Source organism: Anticarsia gemmatalis, chromosome 4 (genome assembly GCF_050436995.1).
Source record: "Anticarsia gemmatalis isolate Benzon Research Colony breed Stoneville strain chromosome 4, ilAntGemm2 primary, whole genome shotgun sequence".
Classification (NCBI taxonomy): Eukaryota; Metazoa; Arthropoda; class Insecta; order Lepidoptera; family Erebidae; genus Anticarsia; species Anticarsia gemmatalis.
The window spans coordinates 7,424,040-7,445,381 of NC_134748.1; the positions used below are offsets into that span (position 1 = coordinate 7,424,040).

At 38.7% G+C, this 21,342-nt stretch overlaps 3 protein-coding genes across 3 annotated transcripts; 1 reads left to right on the forward strand and 2 right to left on the reverse strand.

Moving 5' to 3' along the window:
- Positions 1 to 1,377: 1,377 nt before the first annotated feature.
- Positions 1,378 to 14,180, forward strand: Nipped-B (Nipped-B cohesin loading factor). Its single transcript, XM_076113477.1, has 27 exons — positions 1,378 to 1,507; positions 1,867 to 1,975; positions 3,589 to 3,757; positions 3,987 to 4,582; positions 4,802 to 5,010; positions 5,128 to 5,359; positions 5,442 to 5,603; positions 5,678 to 5,865; positions 5,948 to 6,185; positions 6,268 to 6,530; positions 6,742 to 6,978; positions 7,061 to 7,279; positions 7,398 to 7,580; positions 7,700 to 8,449; positions 8,523 to 8,843; positions 8,929 to 9,067; positions 9,225 to 9,349; positions 9,628 to 9,862; positions 10,063 to 10,214; positions 10,537 to 10,801; positions 11,157 to 11,347; positions 11,707 to 11,903; positions 11,991 to 12,114; positions 12,299 to 12,445; positions 12,637 to 12,830; positions 13,069 to 13,243; positions 13,368 to 14,180. The coding sequence occupies exons 2-27, from the start codon at positions 1,909 to 1,911 to the stop codon at positions 13,485 to 13,487; spliced, it is 5,898 nt and encodes a 1,965-aa protein (XP_075969592.1). The 5' UTR covers positions 1,378 to 1,507; positions 1,867 to 1,908; the 3' UTR covers positions 13,488 to 14,180.
- Positions 13,773 to 17,760, reverse strand: LOC142972394 (uncharacterized). Its single transcript, XM_076113478.1, has 3 exons — positions 17,567 to 17,760; positions 16,015 to 16,203; positions 13,773 to 14,035 (listed from the first exon to the last, which is right to left on the reverse strand). Exons 2-3 carry the CDS (start codon positions 16,186 to 16,188, stop codon positions 13,880 to 13,882), a joined length of 330 nt encoding a protein of 109 aa, XP_075969593.1. The 5' UTR covers positions 16,189 to 16,203; positions 17,567 to 17,760; the 3' UTR covers positions 13,773 to 13,879.
- A 646-nt stretch (positions 17,761 to 18,406) lies between these two features.
- LOC142972681 (uncharacterized) lies at positions 18,407 to 21,116 on the reverse strand. Its single transcript, XM_076113972.1, has 3 exons — positions 20,974 to 21,116; positions 20,801 to 20,894; positions 18,407 to 20,661 (listed from the first exon to the last, which is right to left on the reverse strand). Exons 1-3 carry the CDS (start codon positions 20,992 to 20,994, stop codon positions 18,791 to 18,793), a joined length of 1,986 nt encoding a protein of 661 aa, XP_075970087.1. The 5' UTR covers positions 20,995 to 21,116; the 3' UTR covers positions 18,407 to 18,790.
- Between the last annotated feature and the right edge of the window lie 226 nt (positions 21,117 to 21,342).

The following is a 21,342-nucleotide window of genomic DNA, read 5'->3' on the forward strand; positions in this document are numbered from 1 at the left end:
AACTATAGTATGGGGTAAATGGAAACATAGTGGGGTTTAATAGAAACGCGTAAGGGGTGAATAGAAACGAGTGAGGGGTCAATAGAGATTAATAAATAGGGTTGTCAAAAACTGTAAACAAAATTAACATATATATATATATTCGCTTAGCCTTTGTTCCAAACTATGTTGGAGTCGGCTTCCAGTCTCACCGGATGCAGCTGAATACCAGTGTTTTACATGGAGCGACTGCGTATCTGACCTCCACAACCCAGTTACTTAGGTATTAACACGATACCCTTCGGTAAGACTGGTTGTTAGACTTTCAAGCTTCTGACTACAGTAGTCAGACAGTACAGTACTTTGACAGTCGTTAACAGTAACTGTTAACGACTGTCAAAGATCTTCGAAAATGACAGCCGGGACCCACAATTTAACGTGCCTTCCGAAACATGGAGGAACTCGATATGTATAAGATGGTCACCCATCCACACAACAACCTCGGCAAGCGTAGCTTAACCTCAAAGATCGATCCGTGCTGCTGTTGTTAACTAAGCCACGAGCTCCTCGTAAACAAAATTAACATAAACAATGAAAAATTAATAGTCATTAATCTTCTGAACTTCACAATTATCATTGTATCAAAGTTATAACGGCAAACTTCTGCATATAGTATGAAAGTTAGTTAGGTTATCTTGTTTTATTTTTTGAGTTAAAGTAATTATCAACGATTATTTAAATTTTTAAACACACAACCTCCCTTTTCAGCATGTTGGATAAGTCGTCTTTGGCAGCCCTAACAGTTTTTCCATTCACCCCTTTGGTCGTTTCGATTTACCCCTATCGCTGGGTGAATAGAAATTGACCATTTTTTTAAGGAAATATCGTAAAATCATGCATATTTTTGGACAAATATGGTTTTAGCTCTTTCTTCATGGCGCCGGACATGATATAAAATAACCCGACAATAAAAATAACAAGTTATTCGCAACAAATTTTTAGGACAAAGTTGAAAATTGTTTCTATTCACCCCGTTTTACGGTAACATATTAATAATAAATAATATTGTCATTTTCAAATACCTACTTAATAACATTATGTAATATTTATTATTTTTGTGATGGAAAATTAAAATATTTATCAATTCTAATATTTAACCGGTTCTGATTTCGTCAATATATTATATTTAATAAATGAAAAAAAATTACAGTAACAACAACATCAACGCAAAATCTACTAAATTTGAAATTAGTGTTATAATTTGCTGTGTGCTCTCTGTTAAATTGAGCTAATAAAATTATTGCTCTTAAATGGTATATAAACCATTTCTTTCTTCCGTTTCAGTGATTTTTTTCGTATTATTCGTAAATTGTATCATGTATTTTATATTTTTTACTTTTAGCGTCATGTGGTGAAACATTTAGTTTCTTGGCAACCCTAATTCACAATTTCTTGATTATCTAAATGTTGGGATTATGTTTGATTTGTCCTGGATAAATAAATTAAACATAGTTATCATAATGTTTCAGTGAGTATTTGCCACATATTAAATCCAAATATGGTTTAGAGTCAGTTATGCTACTTTCCTCAATTGTTGATGGGAGTGTCGTACAGATACGCTGACCTTCGTTTTGATGCACAACGCACAACAAAGCATCAAATTGACGGCTGCCCCATTTTCACAACAATCTTGGATTTGATGTTACTTTATTTATTAGTGGAAGGATTCGTTTAAATAAATAGTCAATCGATCATGTTGAACAGATATCTTGTGCTAAGTGTTACGTGAGTGGAAAGTAAAATGATAATGGAAACGGCGACTACGCAAACAATTTTGTATGGTGTGTTTTATAGTTCAACAGCAAAGGCTTTCTTTTTAACTTCTAGGAAAATACTAATGAACCTGAGAAAATAAATTGTTCAATCAAGATGAATGAAAGGGATATTCCAAGTGTCCCTATTACAACATTAGCAGGAGTAGCCAGCTTGACAGACTGTAAGTATGTGAGCTACTTCAGAAGTATTTGACAAGTATTACATTTACATATGAAACAGTTACTTATTCTTCTTGCACCAGTACTTGACACAACATAGTCTAAATGTAAATAAATAATGCTCTTTTGAAGTCTTTAATATTATGGCAATGTACCAGTTCCCAATTAAAGCTAGGTAGGTATCAGAAGTAACATTTGGTAGTACAAATGGATCTAAATGCATAACCTCAATCAATTATTGTAATAAATGTATTCAAAAGGATTGTTTATAAACATTGCAACCATAATACTGTAGTTATAAATTGATTTCTTTAAAAGGTTCTAATAAGACAAAATATAACTATTTACTAATTATATACTAATGTTTATCACTGAATAAATCCCATATATGAGATATTTCTGTACCATTCAGTATACTTTCCAGCTTGTTTGCTTTACTTATTTGATTCTCATTAATTTGCAATAAATGTTTGGAGTGAAAGTAATATTTATGGTTTAATATGATTAGTTTTCAATAACAATTATTTAAAAATGGATAAATACATATGTAATTGTTAATTCTATATTGATATACCTGGTTCTTTCTACTTAGTAACTATATTATTAAGAAATCATTTAAATAAAGTATTTCATGTAGACTATTAGATGATACACATTACAATATATGTGTGATACAGATACACTGTTTGTGTGTTGTATGTTCATAAAAGGTAGGTTTTCTTTTCTTATAAAACTATCCTAATATTATGATTTAACTAAATCATAGAATAATATTTCTATTCAGAACAGTTGTGTGGATCTGACTTAAATGTTCTGGAATGATTTAATAGTTATTTATTGAAAATAAAGCTAAAAATGCATTTACTTATTTTATTAATTCCATAACAAAAATACATTTGTGTCGAAATATAATAATTTATTTGGTTATATTATTAATTTTGTGTGTCTTTAAAGCTTTTATATATATTTTGCAAATACTAGTTTAACAAAGTACCTCTAGCAGGTACCTCTTCCTGTAACTTCATTTACATGGAAAGATTTTCCTGGAAAATAAATATTTTGTATACTATTTGTGTCATAAATAATATCTAGTTGCTAAAATGTGACTATTTTTTTTTATGTCAAAGATTAACAATCATACATTCCTCATCTTCACATGCCTTTGCAATATATTATGAGTAATATAAGAAACTGTGTGTTTATTTATTGGTCTGTTATGTTCCTTAACTAAATTGCTGAAAGATTTTTAAGGCATTTAGCATGTACATATAAAAATATCAAATCGAATCAAATAGTAAAAAAAAACTAACATTAAAAAGATTTACTTAAGTACTCCTAAAAACTTATTTATTAGCTTTTAAATGAGTTAAAACAGGTCTGAACTTAATATAAAAGTTATAGTATTTCATACACACTTGTGTACAGATTCCATTAATTTACAGATTTCTGTTTATTACCCCAATATTACTTTTTTGCTTTTGGATCTATCTACTAAATTAAATTCTGTTTGTTTAATAACACTTCTCTATTCAACATTTCTAATTATTAAAAGTTGTTAAAACTTTACTTGGTGTGCTTGCATTTCCTTAGAAATTTATTTAGTTTTATTTTTCAGTATTACCAGTGTTACCACTTCCAACTCCATTACCATCGACTCTAAACAACAAGTCGCAATTATTTCACCCACGAGTTGCTGAAGAGGCTGCCATTCTTCTGGCGACACGTGATGATAATCTAGTGACGCTGCTACTTCAATCTCTCATGCAGACTTCAGTACAGCAAATGTAATATACATTAATATTTTTTTACTAATGTTAGTCAATTTTTCAGAAGTAAGTTTATTTGTTTGTTCATATTCATAGATCAATTTGATCAATTCATTTGTATGTCATTCTCTTTTGAAATTAATATAACAGATCAACACCACATTACTCCACCATGCATGATACATGTGCTTAATAAAATGTAGTTAAATAAGTTCTTCTCATTAATATTTGTACATGATGCTTTCAGAGACCTAAAAGATGAAAGCATACCAAATGCAGTGAGCCCTGCACCACAACAAGCTACCCCAGAATTGCTGAAGGCAATTTTACATGTAAATCCTAATGTATTTGATCAGCATCAAAGAAATCATTGGGGCAATCATTTACACACATCAAAGTTTAATGGAATGTCCCCTTCAGCTTCGCAATACAATTATTCAGCACATAATACTGTTCCTTCGAGTCCCTCATCTGTTGGGTCTGCAGTGCATTCAGCATCCATTCCAAATCAGCAATTGCTTGCTCCTCCATGTCAATCATCGCCCCATGTGAATATGGGCTCTCCCCCATCCCAAGCCAGGCCTGGGAATCAAGTTAACATTACTGCTCAGAACAGTGTGTCGCCCATTTGGAATAGTGGAAGCTCTTCTAATATTTATACGACACCCCTATCAAACTCGTCTTGTCCGACTCCACAAAACGGTGGTTTCTACAATAGTTTAGTAGGGGACAATAGAAATTTTGGTACTAGTTTAAATGAAGATAAAGATCCACTGTCACCAAGTAATCAAGCTGATCCACAAAGATTACTAATGCAATCACAAGAAAAGGTGTTTGAACAAGGTATGTATTATTACTATCAATCACAATTTTCTTACTATTCTCAAACAATTTACTTATTATTTATGTTTTAGACAATTTTTTGTAGTATGAGAAAACATTGTTTTACTTTTTTCAAATACCAATTATATCTAACAAAAAGACGAATTTGCGTTGTCACTATCTATAATCCTTATTTTAACTTATTTCTTGGCAATAATTATTATACTTTTGTTTTTGTAGATGGTAATGTGGTGACGGGCCAGTCTCCAGCGCAAGCGAGCGTGGCGCCGTCCCCACTACGGCAGGAGCCGCAAGTGCCTCAACCGTCTATGGGCGCGCCGTACGCGCCGCAACAATCATCGCAACCTAGCCTCCAAGAGAAACAAGACCCGAGTAAAAGTAGCGCCATGAATAACAGATATCCTGTAGTCAAACTAGGACGCCTTTCCGTGAGTACCTCGCCATATTATTTCTTCTTTAAAACCATACACTTTAGCAGCGCGTAATCAGGCTCAAAAACTTGACATACAAGCTATTAATTGCTTTTTTTTTTTCATGTATCTTAGGAGGGTTTGTTGAAGAAACATGATTTCCCAAGTGAGGAGAGGTCGAGGAAAAATAGTACACTGGAATCAGATTCCGATGATAATGTCCCCCTTAAGCCGAAATCTAATAGTAATACACCAACTGTAGATAAAGAAAGAGAAGCGATAGATATAGCTAGAGAGAAAAACTGGGAAGCAGTCAAGAGAAAACATGAAGAAGCTAGTAAAAGAGAAGAAGCTGAAGCCGCCATAGGTATCTACAAACATTATACTGCTATATTCTACGTATTTTAATAAGTCATATTCCTAGGTCTAAACACTTTACCAATTTACAGTGCGGCCGAAGTTACGGAAGGTAGAGCGAAGATTAGTACCTGTGCTAGAAATGCTATCGGTAGATGAATTAATGGAAACAAATACTTATCAACGTTTTAATAAATTGATAGAATCAGTATTTGAAACCATTGACGATGATATAATAATTACGGACGAAATGGGTAAGCACTGTCGTTCTTTAAAACTTCGTCATCACACATGACATTGTCAACAATACTAATTATTTAACTTACAGAGGGTACAGATATCCCGGAAGAACTGTTACTACCGCGTTATCAGTTGCAAGAGTTATGTTCTGAAGCGGCTAAGTTAAAGAATCTTGGTGCTATGGAAGCTATACCGTCGGACAGATTAGTTCGCTTGTTGAGTCTGATGGAGAAAAATGTTAGAGCGGCGGAGAAAATGTCGCTGGTGAGCGATCCGGTACGTATCATTATGGTATCTCTATAAGAGTGTGGGTTTATAAAATGTGAGAGAAAATATTAACGTATGAATATATTTTTAGGAGGACAGCGAAGAGATGCGCCAGATATGGATGGAGTCGGCGTTAGAGAGGGTCATGTGCGCGTCGGACGCGTGTCTGACGGCCCTTTACGTGATGACGTCCCCGAACATGCCGAAGCGGATATTCCTCGAGGACGTCATAGACAGGATCATCATGTTCATAAAGTTCCAGCTGAACAACACGATCTACTGCGTCTACGACCCCGTCTACAGCATTCAGAGCACTTCTAAAAAGAAAGGTATCGTATTCATCTCTATCGCGGTTCAGTAATGAGTCCGCACGGACGGGAACGGAGATTAATGTCGGTCGTGTGTGCGCAGTGGACGGTCGCAAGCGGCGCGGCGGCGGGGCGGGCGGCGGGTCGCGGGCGGCGCGCGGGGCGGCGGGCGCGGGCGGGAGCACGCGCGCCACGCGCGAGCTGTACACGCACGCGCACGAGTGCGTGACCATGCTGGCCGAGCTGTTCGCGGCGCACCACCTCACCGACACCACGGTGCTGCACGCCTCCACCGTCGGCGTCTCGCCCTTCTTCGTCGAGAACGTCAGCGAGCTGCAGCTCAGCGCGCTCAAACTCGTCACTACGGTGAGTTCTCCCGTTCGATTAGAGGCGCTGATTCGATGTGACCGATGGTTGTAAAATTTTCTCGGTAGAGTGAAAATTATTCGGTCCACGTATCTGTGATAAAATGAACCTCTAACTACGGAACACCGTCGATCGGTCGTTGCGCAGTTAGAGGTTTTGGTGTGCAGGTCTCCTACGTTATTTTGTAAAACGATGTTTATTTTCTGTCCAGATATTTACAAAATACGAGCAACATAGAAGATTGCTGCTAGAAGATATATTAGCGTCGATAGCTCGTATTCCTAGTTCTAAGCACAATTTGCGATCGTTCCAACTGAGTTCGGATCAGCAAATACAGATGTTGACGGCGCTCGTCCTTCAACTAGTACAGTGTGTAGTCACGTTGCCGGAGACGATGTGCAAGTCGCAGGATAAGGAGAAAGACCCCGAGGCGTCCGATAGTAAAAAGGTAACTAGCTTTATGCGATAAATAAACTTCACAGATCTTTTTTTCTCGAGTGTGCATTTAATAGCAACCAATTTGTTTTCAGAATGTGGATAAAGATCTTTTAATAATATCCAAGTACGAAGCAGCGATCAGTGTGGGCGGTACATTCCTGACGTCATTCCTGAACAAGTGCCGGAGTCGTAACGAAGAGGTCGACTTCAGGCCCCTGTTCGAAAATTTCGTGCACGATTTACTCACCACTGTAAATAAACCTGAGTGGCCTGCCACTGAACTACTGCTAAGTTTACTTGGAACTATGCTAGTGAGTATACTTCATCCATAAACATTTTTATTATAATAAAAAACATGGAACTATTTGTGAATCATGCAAGCCTTTTCGGTCTATCGAAGTAATTAACGTTATACTTTAAATCGTTTAGGTGAAGTACATGTCAGATAAGTCCATGGAGATGTCAGTCCGCGTGGCGTCGCTGGAGTACCTGGGGCTGGTGGCGGCGCGCCTGCGGCGGGACAGCGTGCACTCGCGCGCCAAGCTCGCCACCATGGACGCCGTGGTGCGGGACATCCGCGCCGAGGAGGAGAAGGACGGCAACCAGGCACAAGTACGTCACGTCTACATATCACGTTCATACTTGTTCGACTGTTCAATTGAACATACTTAAGTTTTTGTAAGTATTTGTCGAAAACTTGTTACTGATTCTTAAAATCTTTTTCTTTACAGAGTGTGACGTCGGGTCTCGATGAAGACGAAGAAAGAACAGAGTTCTTACAGCGTGTGTTACTCGACTACCTGGCTATCAATGGACAGAAAGATCAGGCTTGGAACTGTGCCCGGCATTTCTACATAACGCAGTGGTACAGGGATATGGTGGTCCAGCCCAAGAGTACGTCGCCCACGAAGAAAGCCAAGAATAAGTCGAAGAAACGATTCAAGGATGAATCTAGCGAGGAGGAGTCGGACGCCGACGACGACAGTGACGATGAAGGACGACGCGTCAAAGAGAAAAAACAAGCTTCTAGTGCTTTAGTGTCGGCTGAGAAGTTTAAAACCATGGAGCGACGGAAACATTTCTTCTTGGAGAAAATAAGACCGTTTAGATATCAAGGTGGTACCCAGGTACAAGTGATGCAATCGTACATCGATTACAGTGGAGCAGAGCTTATCTCGCAGTACTTGGCTTCGAAGAGGTCGTTTTCTCAGAGTTTCGATAGGTATCTCAGAAAAATCCTAGTAATTTTATGTGAGAATACGATAGCTATTCGCACGAAGGCGATGAAATGTCTGGCCATGATCGTGGAGGCGGACCCCGCGGTGTTGGCGCGCCCCGACATGCAGATCGGAGTGAACCGGTCGTTCCTCGACCAGTCCACTGCGGTGCGAGAGGCCGCTGTCGACTTGGTGGGCAAGTTCGTGCTCAGTCGACCCGATCTTATTGATAAGTATTATGGAATGCTCTCAAATAGAATATTGGTGAGTCTCTATTTTTATGAAATGGTATGTTGTTCGTAAAAAACAGTGTATAACTCATGTGCTTTGGTTATAGGACACTGGTGTTTCGGTGCGAAAAAGAGTGATAAAAATATTAAAAGACATTTGTATAGAGTGCCCAGAGTTTCCAAAAATACCTGAGATTTGTGTAAAGATGATTAGGAGAGTGAACGATGAAGAGGGTATTAGGAAATTAGTGATGGAAGTGTTTCAAAATATGTGGTTTAGTCCGTGTGCGAATACGGCGCGGCCCGGGACACTGGACATGACGGCCGCGGCCGCAGACCCGCTCACTAGGAAGGTCCTCAACATCACCGATGTTGTCATATCGTCCAGAGATATCGGCCTCGAGTGGTTTCAACAGTTGCTGAATAGTGTCAGTTACATTTTCTTACTAAGATTATAAAGTCTAAACATTTCTTTAGTACGTTTCTTTTTTACTAAAGCATTTTATTTTACAGTTGTTCAAACCCAAGGAGGACAAAGATGATTCCACAAAAATTATATATCAGCCGCCTAAATCGCTTTTACTTGCTTGTCAACAAATAGTAGACTGTCTAATAGAGAGTTTACTACAGTTAGAAGAGACAAGCGCCGATGGTAAACAACTTTTTATAAATAATCCTTTTTGTGTAATTTTGTATAATGTAATACAATTTTTTTCTGACTACATAATGTCACTGAAATAAAATATAGATATTATTATGTAGTAGTCATTTAATTGTGCTGTTTTAAAAAAATATATTTTTGTTTACAGGAACAGGGTCGTCACAACGCATATTAGCTTGTCTTTCGACTCTGCATTTATTTGCGAGAATTAGGCCCCAATTGTTAGTGAACCATGCGTTAACCCTTCAGCCGTATTTGAGTTTGAAATGTCAGGTATGTAATATAATCGAACTATGTGTACTTTATACAAAACATGTTTTCTTGAGGAGAGTGCTACAACGGGGATTATAAGGATGTGATCAGCCCTACACACATTATTATTGTTGCCTTTTCAAGAAGCAGGTCATTGACCCGGAATTGCATAGATTTGATCAAACCATCATCTTCTTTTTAAACGCTAACGTGGCCTTTTCGAGCTCTTCTTTCAAAGCTTCAAGTCTTTTTTCAACCTTGTACCAATATAGTGTAACATTGAATGGTGATAATTTCAGAATCAATACGAGCAACAGATAATGTCGACGGTGGCGTCGACGCTGGAGCTGGTGGTGCCGCTGATGGAGCACCCCAGCGAGGTGTTCCTGGCGCAGCTGGAGGAGGACGCCGTCAAGCTCATCCTGCAGCGCGGACAGCTCGTCATCGCCTCCTGCATCGCCTGCCTCGCCGCCATCGTCAACAACCTCACGCACAACTATAAACTTATTAGGGACGTTTTCAATAAGTATCATGGTGAGTTCTATGGGATTACTATTTATACTACGCACTCACTACATATGCACTCTTGTTTCTTTTGTTTTTTTTTACGCTGATACCTAAATCAGTTTAACCCATTACCGTGCCCCTGGTAGGCAAGGCTACTCTCGGAATGAGGGAGGGGCTAATTCTTAAGTCCAATACCTGGGTAATAAGAATGTTATGTGCCGTTTTAGGTGTACTTCTACAATGGAAACATTGCTGGCAGCGAAATCCTGAGATGACAAGATCGTTACCGAGACCACACTTTCGACGAGCGCTTTTTATTGTAGGACTTTTGTTGCGATACTTCGATTTCACGGAGGCGAGGGTAATAGACGGACTGCCGGTAAGTACTCACCAGATGATACCATTTATTATTATACATTTATTACCTCGCCGCAATAGCCGTAGCGCAGCGTGTGGTACCCACCACACGCTGCGCTACGGCTATTCCATCCGGGACAAGTCTTTGTGTGATGAGCACGAGTATTTGTTCTGAGCCTGGGTGTTATCTATATAAGTATGTATTTAGAAGTATATAAGTATATAAGTATGTTTATCAGTTATTTGTTTACCATAGTACAAGCTTAGTTTGGAATCGAATGACCGTGTGTGAGTTGTCCAATGATATATTTATTTATTTATATTTCAATTGTTTTATTCCTCAGGGTGATATAAAGGAACAAATTTTCACTACTTTGATGTTTTTCGTTGGTCTCGAAGATGAAGATTTTGTTTCGCACACCCTGAAAGCGTTGGGGTCGGTTTGCGTGCGGCATTATGAGTTCATGTTGCGGCCGGAACTCAAAGAGTTCTATCATCAACTTCTCACGTCTGACTTAGCACCGATAGAGATGAAGGCTGACGTACTGAGAAATATCGAAATGTACTTACAAGAGGAGGAACAGAGGATGATCAGACAAGATAAAGAATGTAAGTGTAGAAAATCAATTTGGAATTTTAGTTTTCGTTTACTCTAGAATAATTTGGGTCGTCAACGCCAAAGTGGCCTAAACCTAAAGTAGACAGAAGAAAAAGATTAATGGTTTTGATCACATTTGAATTATACACAAAAAACTAAAAATTCCATCCTAGCGTTTGCTACGCTATTTATTAAATATTGTTAAAACAAGAGATTGGCTAGTTTTATTAAAGATTTAGGCATGTTTTCAATAATTTGTTGTGAATACTCCATCAGGTAAAAAAATTGGTTTAAGCCGTTTTTGCACTGCAGGCCTCATTTAATTTATTGACGATGGTTATATTAAAAAATATACTCTTTTGTCAGGGTCAAAAAGGTCAAAACACGAGAATCTCAAAGAGATGGGTGACGTGTCGTCGGGTATGGCGTCGACGGTGATCCAGCTGTACTTGAAGGAGATCCTCGGCTCGTTCCTGCACACCAGCACCGTGGTGCGCTCCAGTGCGATGAAAGTTGTTCAGCTTGTGTTGGCACAAGGTCTCGTGCACCCTGTACAGGTAACGTACCTGCTATATCTAGCTTTACTTATATACTATACCTTCCTTCATAAATATTAATTTGGCTATACTCAGGCCATTTCAAACATGCAAACTAAGTCATCTCATTTTATCGGAGACTCTCGCTCGCACTTACACATTGTCAGATTCCTAAGATTCATTTTGATTATGACGTAGTTCGCATGTTAGTAACGGCCTGAGTATAAATAAATCCAAAATACTGACCACGTTGGCCGGATATCCATCGGAAATTAATTAACTATTGTTTGTCGACAATCTAAAGAAGCAAACGTATTAATACTGATAACTAGACGTAAATTTTGTATCACAAGTACTTAAATAAAACTGTTTTTTTACAGATTGTTCCATATTTGATATGCATGAGTACCGACTTAGAAGTGACAGTGTCGCACACAGCTGACAAGCATCTTCAGGAGATTGACAAGAAGTATCCAGGGTTCATTCATATGAAGGCGCAACTCGGCATCAAACTCTCGTATCAATTGCAAAAGATCCTTCAGGGACGTGCTAATAATGGAGTTATACGAGGTTTTAGGTAATAAGGATATAGCAATAATTGTTTTTTTTTAAAATAGGTCCATGGTTTTTGTTTTTTTCTGACACTAATTTTGTTTTTTTTTAGGAAAAAGGATCAGGATGATTTACCGACAGCGTTGAACGGTTTTCTTTACTCATTGTTGAGAAACACGCGGCCACAGAGACGCGCGTTGATATTATCACTACTGAAGCAGTTCGATGACGTCTCTGTAAGTATATCATCAGATTTAAGGTTCACACAGAAAAATTGTACAGTCACTTAGTATTTCTGAGGGTTCTCAATTGTGTCTAATGATTTAATATTTTCTGTGTACGTCAATATATTAGCTGTAAAAGTCGCAAAATTATTTTAGGTTTGTATACAATTATAACAAGGTATTTTTTTTGTTTCAGACTGCTCCATTAGATCAAATGTTATACTTAGCTGATAATTTGAGCTACTTTCCATATCAAGTTCAAGATGAACCTTTATTTATTATACATCACATTGATATCATTATATCTACGTCTGGATCAAATCTGTTGCAGCTTTTTCGTGAGGTATGATCTTACTGAAGCATTTTTTGTTTATGTAACGAATTGATGCATGATCAACTTTTTACTGTCTTGGCGGTAGCATATACGACTGCCAAACTTTAGACTAACATCTTTAACTCTAGACAATCCTAGGTGTAATTCATACACTTCTGGGTATATCAAGCGTGATGGTTCATATATGTATCTATTTACAGGGGTTAAACAAACCGAGCACAGAGGAGAAAGAGACATTAGACGAGGAAGAGGACGATGAGGAAGCGGAGACGCTACTAGCGCAACTGCCGGAGAGCACGCGACCATTACAAGACGCCATGCGGCAGGCTAGGGGGTGTCTGCTCCTCCTCGTGCTCAAACAACACCTCAAACAGCTATACGGATTCACTGATGCGTGAGTAGTCTTGATATTAATAAACGTAGGACTCTATAGTTAGTGAATTCTAGCATTTGATCCTATTTAGCTATGTATGTCACAAACAGTTGAGTCAAAAGTACTGTAATACATCCTGAAATTAAAGGTATTTACCAATTGTATGTGTTGAACGCTTCTAACGTAACTCAAATGGCAAGAGGTTATACATTATTCACACTCATAGCACCCAACTTAAAAACTAGATTTATATTTTCAGAAAAATCAACCAATACTCGCCGTCGGAGGGAGTGAAGGTGTACGAGAAGGCGGTGTCGCGGCGCCACGCGCCCATCTTCGAGCCCAAGGCCACCATCGCGCAGCTGCACGACCACGCGCAGCACGACGAGCTGGACGAGCGCGGCCGCAGGAGACTCGTCGACGACTACTTGGAGGTCGGTACACGCTACTCACACTACCACCTTTGTAATAATTACAAACGATCGGTCGAACGGCAAAGAAATCCTTCACCCGTCCATTGAAACTAAAGATTTTGATATATCGATTATTTGTTTGCAGTTTAAGCAGCTAATGCTGAAGTTCGACCCGGAGGAGGAGGAGGAGGAGGAGCAAGCGAGCGGCGCCCCGGCGGCGGGCGCGGGGCCCGAGGCCGCGGGCGCGCCGCCGCCCGCCACATAGCGCGGCGGCCGGGCCGCGGGGCCGCCCTCCGCCGACCGCCGCGCCGCGCCCCCGCCGCCCTGAACTTCTTTATATAAGTTGTATTTGAGAAACTCGATTTTGTTTTTATATTAAAAGTCTTGTGTGTAGATAATTTTTATGAGAATATAAAGTATATGTACCTACTCCGCCTCGAGTCTTTGGAAGTCCGCCCCGCCCCTCGGAGATTAGCTTCGACGTCCGCTCGATTGATGTGTAATATTTGTACATATTTCGATTTCGAAGGAATAGAGTGAGAAGATCGACTTTTTAAAAATATCATTTTTATATTTACATTTTTCAGAGTACAAATTTAAAATTATATAATAAAATAGGTAAAATTAATACTTTCGTAGCCTCCGTCGACGTTGAGATTATTCCTTTTTCGGCCGGTCGTCGGATGCGGCGAATTTGTTGCAGAGGAAAAATATGAGCGTCTCCGATGTAGGCTTCACCTTGCCGGCGGCGATCAGACGTCTCAGGTTACGAATGCGTTGTTTGTGTGGGTACTCGCGCGACGCAGACTGTGGCTGGAACATACGACACAACCCTGACTCTGACGACTGATTATATACCCTGATACGACAGCTTACTTTAATAGTACACAGTTTGAAGCAATATGTGATTCATGTACATATTTATTTTTATTGCATATTAAAATAATTTGAACTCTGACTTGCATTTACTTTTTATTTTGTCTAAACAAATTTATATAAATAAATAAGAATTATTTACACAAGAATATGTGTGCTATTAATGTAGCATCTCACACACTTCTACATTCTATGGCCAACTGAATTAATGTTCGTTGGAAACGAAATAATTTATTGATTGTATAATTATTTTTTTAAGTTAAATAATAAATTCTATGCTGATTAATAGATTAAACTTTTTAGTTTTTGTACTATACATTTCGCTTGAGGTAATCAACTGACTAAACCCTGTGCTCCACAGAGCTCGTAGCTCTTATGAAATCGATGGCGTGGTAAAAATCACATGCAAAGCATGATAGAACTGCAAATAGTAAGCTCTTAAAAAAAATTACATTATAACTGCTAACGAATGTGAACCAAACTAAAGTACTTATGTACCTATTCGTAAATACTTGGTCATTATAATACCCGCATGCGCCAATTATGGAAGAGCCACTAAAATTGATGCAAATAATACAAGTGAATTTTATAAAAAGAAACAATAGCAATTTTATTTACACAGCCGTATTCTCATATACCACCTGCATTGAACAGTATACTGGCTGAGACGTCGGTCAAATGTGCTTCATACGCAGTTCTCGTCGACCTAACACAGGAAAATGTTAATGTGATATAAATATCTTTGAAATATCCTATCTCAGATATGAAATTGAATGCTCGTAAATCTGTATCGTACATTATTTTAGTACTCCCATCTTATCGCGGACGTCATACGCTGCTATAACGTGCAGCTGTGGCGTCCTGTTTACTCTGTGCACGCGCAGTAAAATATCAAAGAACCGGGAACCTTGCTTCCGCTTTCTTTTCCTCGTTTTTAAGGACTTTTGTAAGTCACCAGACCATTTTGAATGTGTAACATGAGCGAGAGCGTGGCCTAAGCTGTAGAGAGTCTTAGGATAAAATGTACAAAGAGATTTAAAATCCATACACTATGTTAAGGGTTATTCGCTTTCCTCAATGTTTCGAAGTCTGTAGTGTAGTAAGCGACACTCAAGTGCGCCGAAATGGTTATATTCTCATAGGGATGTTGCCGAAATTGTTGCCTCGTGTTAACAAGGGTTTTTTCAAATATGTTTGGCAAAATAATTATGCTGTCTAACATGAGGCTATACCTAATTTTGATGTTCTCAGGGCTACATCAAAATAACATAATTTTTTGTTTCCTGTTCCTAAAACAATGTTTTGTTTGAAGTTTCTGTTATTTTCTGTGTATTTGTAATAAAATATTGGCAAACACCCAGTCTCGATAACGCCGTCTATTGAATGCTCGAAATTTCAAGGTTGGCGTGTATTTCATATAGTAAGTAATTAATCATATGAATCCTAACCAGTAAATCGCTACATTTTAGTTAACTATGATATGATACCTAGGCCCTAACTAAAGATCTAACGAAATAAACAAATTTCGGATTGTAGAACACGAACATGTTTCACGAGTCTCGGGGCCAGTACCAAGACTTATGGACAAGGGACTGCTAATACCTATCCGATATAATAAAGTAACAGCCAACGTACGAGAAAAATCTATTACAATAGTTGATAAATTACCTAATCGATACTTACTTAGAAGTAGTTTCAGTTAAACCACTTGTAAATAAATATCGATAAACTAACCGTGGCTATCTGACTAATAAATAGGTAGTTTATACAATGTTCTATCTTTTTCATTCATAAACAGTTTTAAAATTGATTGGAAGTGACAAAACACTAACTAATCAGGGCTTACGCGACGTTTACTAGCAAGACGGGTAGTGTCATAACTGGTAGTTAGTACCAATCAATAAGTTGAAAGTTACCTCGTCTGCGTCCTTGTCTTCTGGTGGAGGAATGCCGATGATGGAGCTGTCCCACATGACAGGATGCCATGGCCGACGCACCGGTCGCTCTGGCGGCACCAGTGGCTGTGGCGGCTTCAATGGAAGTGTCCTCACGTCCACGTAATCCTCATCGGCGTACTCGTGTAAGCTCATTATTAACTAGGGTTTCTGAAAATGTTTACAATAAAATCATCAGGATTACCTTACCCTTATCTCACGTCAAGTAGTCAGTGCAACAAGTATGTTGGTCCATTTTAACAGTAACATATTAAACACAATAATAATAATTTCCTTCGACACTCAACATGTCATGAGCAGTTTGTTTAACTCATCTGAACACTGGGATATAAAGATTAAAGAAATCAGCAGGCAGCAGTGTAGTGATCAAGGCGCACCATGTATTCATTCCGATTACAATGTGCATCTGAGTCTTTGGTTTGATTCCCAAACGAAAGCTATATTTGTGTAAGTCAGTCACATATCCAGATGATTTAACTTAGCATCCGTTGTCTGAATATTTGAAAATAGTGGATGCGAGTGAAGGCGAATACTTGGTGCGAGAGTAGATTTTTGATACAAAAATGACGAGTGTAGGTAGAACTAGATAGCCTTAATAATGGCTAAAAGGCCCTGAAAATAGTACAATCTTATTTCTTGTAGCCACATGGGCTAGTGTAAATATAAATAAAAACAAACGAATCATTTTAACAATTAAAGCTTTTCGTAAACGGTGAACGTGACGGCACTAGTTGTTGTGGGTTCGATTCCCACAGACAGATGAAACAAACATTGTTGTGGCTATCTCTACTTTTTGGCCTTGATTTGTAATACACGTGTTTTTTTATCAATCACATAAAATAATAATAAAAAAGAAATGAAAGAGTATGGATGGAGAAATATACCCAATAAGTAAATAATTTGGGACGTAGAAATTTGTATTCTGTGTACTATTTATCTAATTCATCCAATCCCATGTGATTATCGTAGGTAGGTACATCTAACGGTAACAGATTTTAAATCGCGTTGTTTTAATGGCTGAAATGCCTAACAACGAGAAAATCAATGCATATTACTTATTATTAGAATGAACGCAATAGCCTTTGACGTGGGTATAACACGATATAAATAAGTCTCCTAGCCGGCACTGCGAGCCTCTGTTGAAAACCGCTGCGCAATAATATAACCCCGTTTTTTATTCAATTGGCTTCTTGGCACAGAGACAAATAATTTCTTTTCGACATCGGTAGCCAGTCGCACATTCTTTATATCAGTAAAGTTCCGAACTATTGTTTACTTTATTTCCGGTCAAGAAAAAAATATAACTTAAGTTTAAAATGTCGGCTGGAGGTAAATATGGTCTACCTTAATATTAATAGAGCCTAAGCCTTAAAAACTTTTTTATTGCTAGGAGAAACACATAACTTAGGCGTTTATTTCACTGTTCCACTGGGATAAAAGGGTAGGTATATATTGTGCCCCAATCATATTTGCCTACTTCGCTTTTCTAATTAATAATTCAAAATCTACTTACACGAGATCCGACTTATTCGAGTTCACGTTAATTTAAAAGAGACCGGCGTTCAATCTGCCAGTGCGTTCACTACACAAAACAAACCGCATCTACAATTTTATTATTGGCTTCCGATCTTGTACGTCTTTATAAATATACACAGACAGAACACTGAACTGGTGTATGACTAGAATACGACTGAAATTAATTACTTTCTTCCGAAGTCTGGTAGCCTGCTTGTGCTTATGCGAGACCGTTCCCAGTGACGTACGTATCTTGGACAATTACCAGTAAAAATAGAAACATTAAAACAGTATTGACATCTAGGACGCTGACCGAATATCATGCCAACAATCGTGACCTGACAATACAGTTTCGTCGGTAGGACATGTATGTAACGAGATCATAGTGTTATAGATTTATTATGATGGATGATATGTTCCAAGTGCTGCCGTCCCCAGAGACAGACCCAGGAATCAGATTTAGGTAGCAGCTTGAAATGCTTAAGGCTTCAACCGGGTATCTTGTGAGTGATGAATTAAGGATACATCATACAGAGGAACATTCTGATCAAAAGAAATGAATAAGTACAATATTAAGAATTTTATCTCAATGAAATTAATTAAAATACTATATGGCCTAAGTAAACTAACTGAACTCGAAATTTGTCTGCCTATCAAAGGGCAAAGCTTTCTCTAAATCATATTAATGTGTTTATCACCGGAAGATACGGGGTATGCACCAACTCCTACTTTTTGGGGATTTTTGTAGATCAGTTGCTACTTAACTCTAGGATAAAAGATTAAGAAAAAATGAAAAACCCGATAATAAAAACAATATCAAATTTAATAGGTACTTTTACAACATCTACAACTAGTTAACAACATAAGTACTTGCGGTATATGAACAGTCGTATATATTTTAACAAAACGTTCTTACTTATCGCACCTAATATAAGTACTGTACATTTCCGCTAGGTATAACAATAACAATTATAACACAATAGCCAACAAATACACTTATAATAATTTGGATTTATTCCTTCGGTTTGGCTGCGGCTTTATTTCAATGTTTTTATTTCTGACTCGCAGCACGTCAGTCTGTGAAATCTTGTTATCTCTTATTTTACTATTACGCAACAAATACCCGTTACCTTTAGTTCAGGTTTTATCCAAAGCGTTGTACAATCGACACGCTCTACTAATATTGAATTTGTTGGTTAACAAATCAAACCTTTAATAGCTTTTACGCACTAGCAACGGTTTCATCAAAAGAAACTTCGTGTTCCGACCTTGACAGCATGTATTCAGGCAACGTGACACCCAAAGACGCGCTGTAGCGGGGCATTGTTTCTGCCCAAAAAGCTCCCTTTGAGTCATCTCCTGCGAACTCCTCAGGGGGTGCAATATTGGTTTCATCAATAATTTCAGCATTTTGCTCAGCTTCAGTTTCTACACTTCTTGCTTTACGCGCACTAGTAGCAGCGGGTGCACGTTTTACAGCACTTGGGACAGGGTTGGTGGCAGCGGCTGCGATGGTATGTGGTGCCTTCTTACGCTTTTGTTTTTTACCATAATTACTACTGTCGACAACGTACGCGGCTGATTTTTGTGCTGGAGGTGAGCTTGTTGTTACCGTCTGACTTTCAGCGCCCTCATTATTCTTCTCAAGGGTTGCTGGTTTTGACGTGAATTCTTTCAGCTCTTGATAGGCTAAGTGGCTTCGCTTAGGAGCTGATTCTGACACAAACATGCATTCCTCGTTTTTCAAACCATTTTTGTCTAAGCATTGGAAACAGGTCATTCCGTTTTTCTGAACCTTTTTGCAGGTTGATCGGTCCTTTTTCTTGAATTCTGCTAAAACGTGTTCCACATCTTTCTTCGGCTCATTGTCGGTATAAAAACCAGGCAGAGCTTTCTTGTAATCGTAAGATTTGCCTTCTCCTTGCTCTTCGGAACTTTGTTTGTCATCTGCTGCTTTTAAAGATTCACTATATTTGGGCTTAGAAGAATGTGTGTAATAGGATTTATATTTTTCACTCGAGTCGTCATCTTTGTTCGGCTCGGCGGCTGTTAACTTCGCGTACTTATGTTCAGAGCTGTCATTTGCTTGTTCGTATTTGTCAGATTTCTTCGGCTCAGCTTGTTGCGGTGCTTCAGCTTCATCGGGTTCATCGTTGCTGTCGAACTTTCTTTCCTTGGAGTAAGCATATTTATTGTTTTTGGGCTCGGCTACATAGGAACACGATTCAAAATTGCCTCCGGTTTTTGGATCTTTACATGTGGTGCATGTCATGCCATCTCTCAAGACTTCTTTGCAATTTCCTGGATTTTGTTTTATTTCTGCTGCCTGCTTTTCTGACAACGCTTTAATTCTTTCATATTCCTTATGATCGTATCCTGAATCATATCCACCATACGGGTATTCGTAATCCTTGTTGGGGTCTTTCGCTTCTTTGTAGGCGCTGCTGTACACATCGGTGTCAAAAGCTTTAGGTTTAGAAATATACTCAACTTTGTAGTTGTAGGGATCGTCGTCCTCCTCGCTGCTCTTCTTCAGATTAGCCCTTTGTCTTCCGCTAGTGTATCGTCGAATACGGGGGTGCCCTGTAATATAAGCATTAGGCTTGTAGTTCGGTTCATCATCAGAATCGTCACTCAGTTCCTCTTTGCGATAGTTTAGTGGATGAGCTACTTCAACGTTAGTCTCAGCGGGTTTAAAATAAGCAGCCACGGTGGGGTTCTTTTTTAAAGCAGATAATATTTCTTCGCCTTGCTCCTCCTCTTCAGGTTTGTACACTTTGTAGTTAGGATCGTGCACAGTACGAATGTCGTATCGTGCAAGCTGTTGACCGATCGGTATTGCTTGTGGTTGGCTTTGTTGATGTCTCGGTGGCGCAACTAGTTTAGCAGATCTTCCCGGTGGCAAAAAGCTTTGGCTGGCGATTGGGTTGAAACCAAACTGTTCAGCGGAAAATGCATTAACTCTAGGTGCTACTCGCGTTTGCAAGGAATCGATAGAACTACTGACAATGGTGTCAAACAGTTTGGGATACTGGTTTTTATCTACTTTTAGGACGGCTGCCGCTAAAGGATTTGAAGCCAGCGAAGTAACGCCTGAAAAGACGATAGTTATGATATAAAATAAAAAAGATACGTATCATATTATAAATGAGCGTGCAAGCGTAAGCTGTTTGTGTTATTGAGCGTGAAAATACCGTGTAATCCTATACTTAGTCTTATATTACTCACTGACCTGATTCAAAAATGGGCGCAAAATCCAACGGCTGAACGAAACCATTTTGCTCTTCACTGGTAACCACTGCTTCACAAATAGCCCAGACTAATAACTGTAAAAGTCATTAAATATAAATAAAATGTCATTTTTGAAAAATATTTAAAATCTAAACAAAAAATCTAATATCCTACCAAACATCCGAGTTTGGACATTTTGAAAATGGGTTTACACCCAACTATGACTTTTAAGCGCGAATTGCTTTCCACGGAGTGGAGTTGTATTCTTCGTTTGTGTTGGGATGAAAGTAACTTCACATTATTGAAATGACAAGGTTTTATAGGCGTCAATATTGCGAAGGTGAAAGATCGGCGCAACAGAGCGCGGGCACCACTCAAGCGTGTCTTGCCGGACAATGTCCGCTTACTCCATCCGGCGACCGACTGTTGGGGTCACTCTCTGCGGCAATTAGCGCAGTGGCCGGCACAGGTGCAGCCGCTGCACTACACCCAGCACCCATGTTCCAGACTTTTCCTTGGACGACACCTTATCATATATCTTAA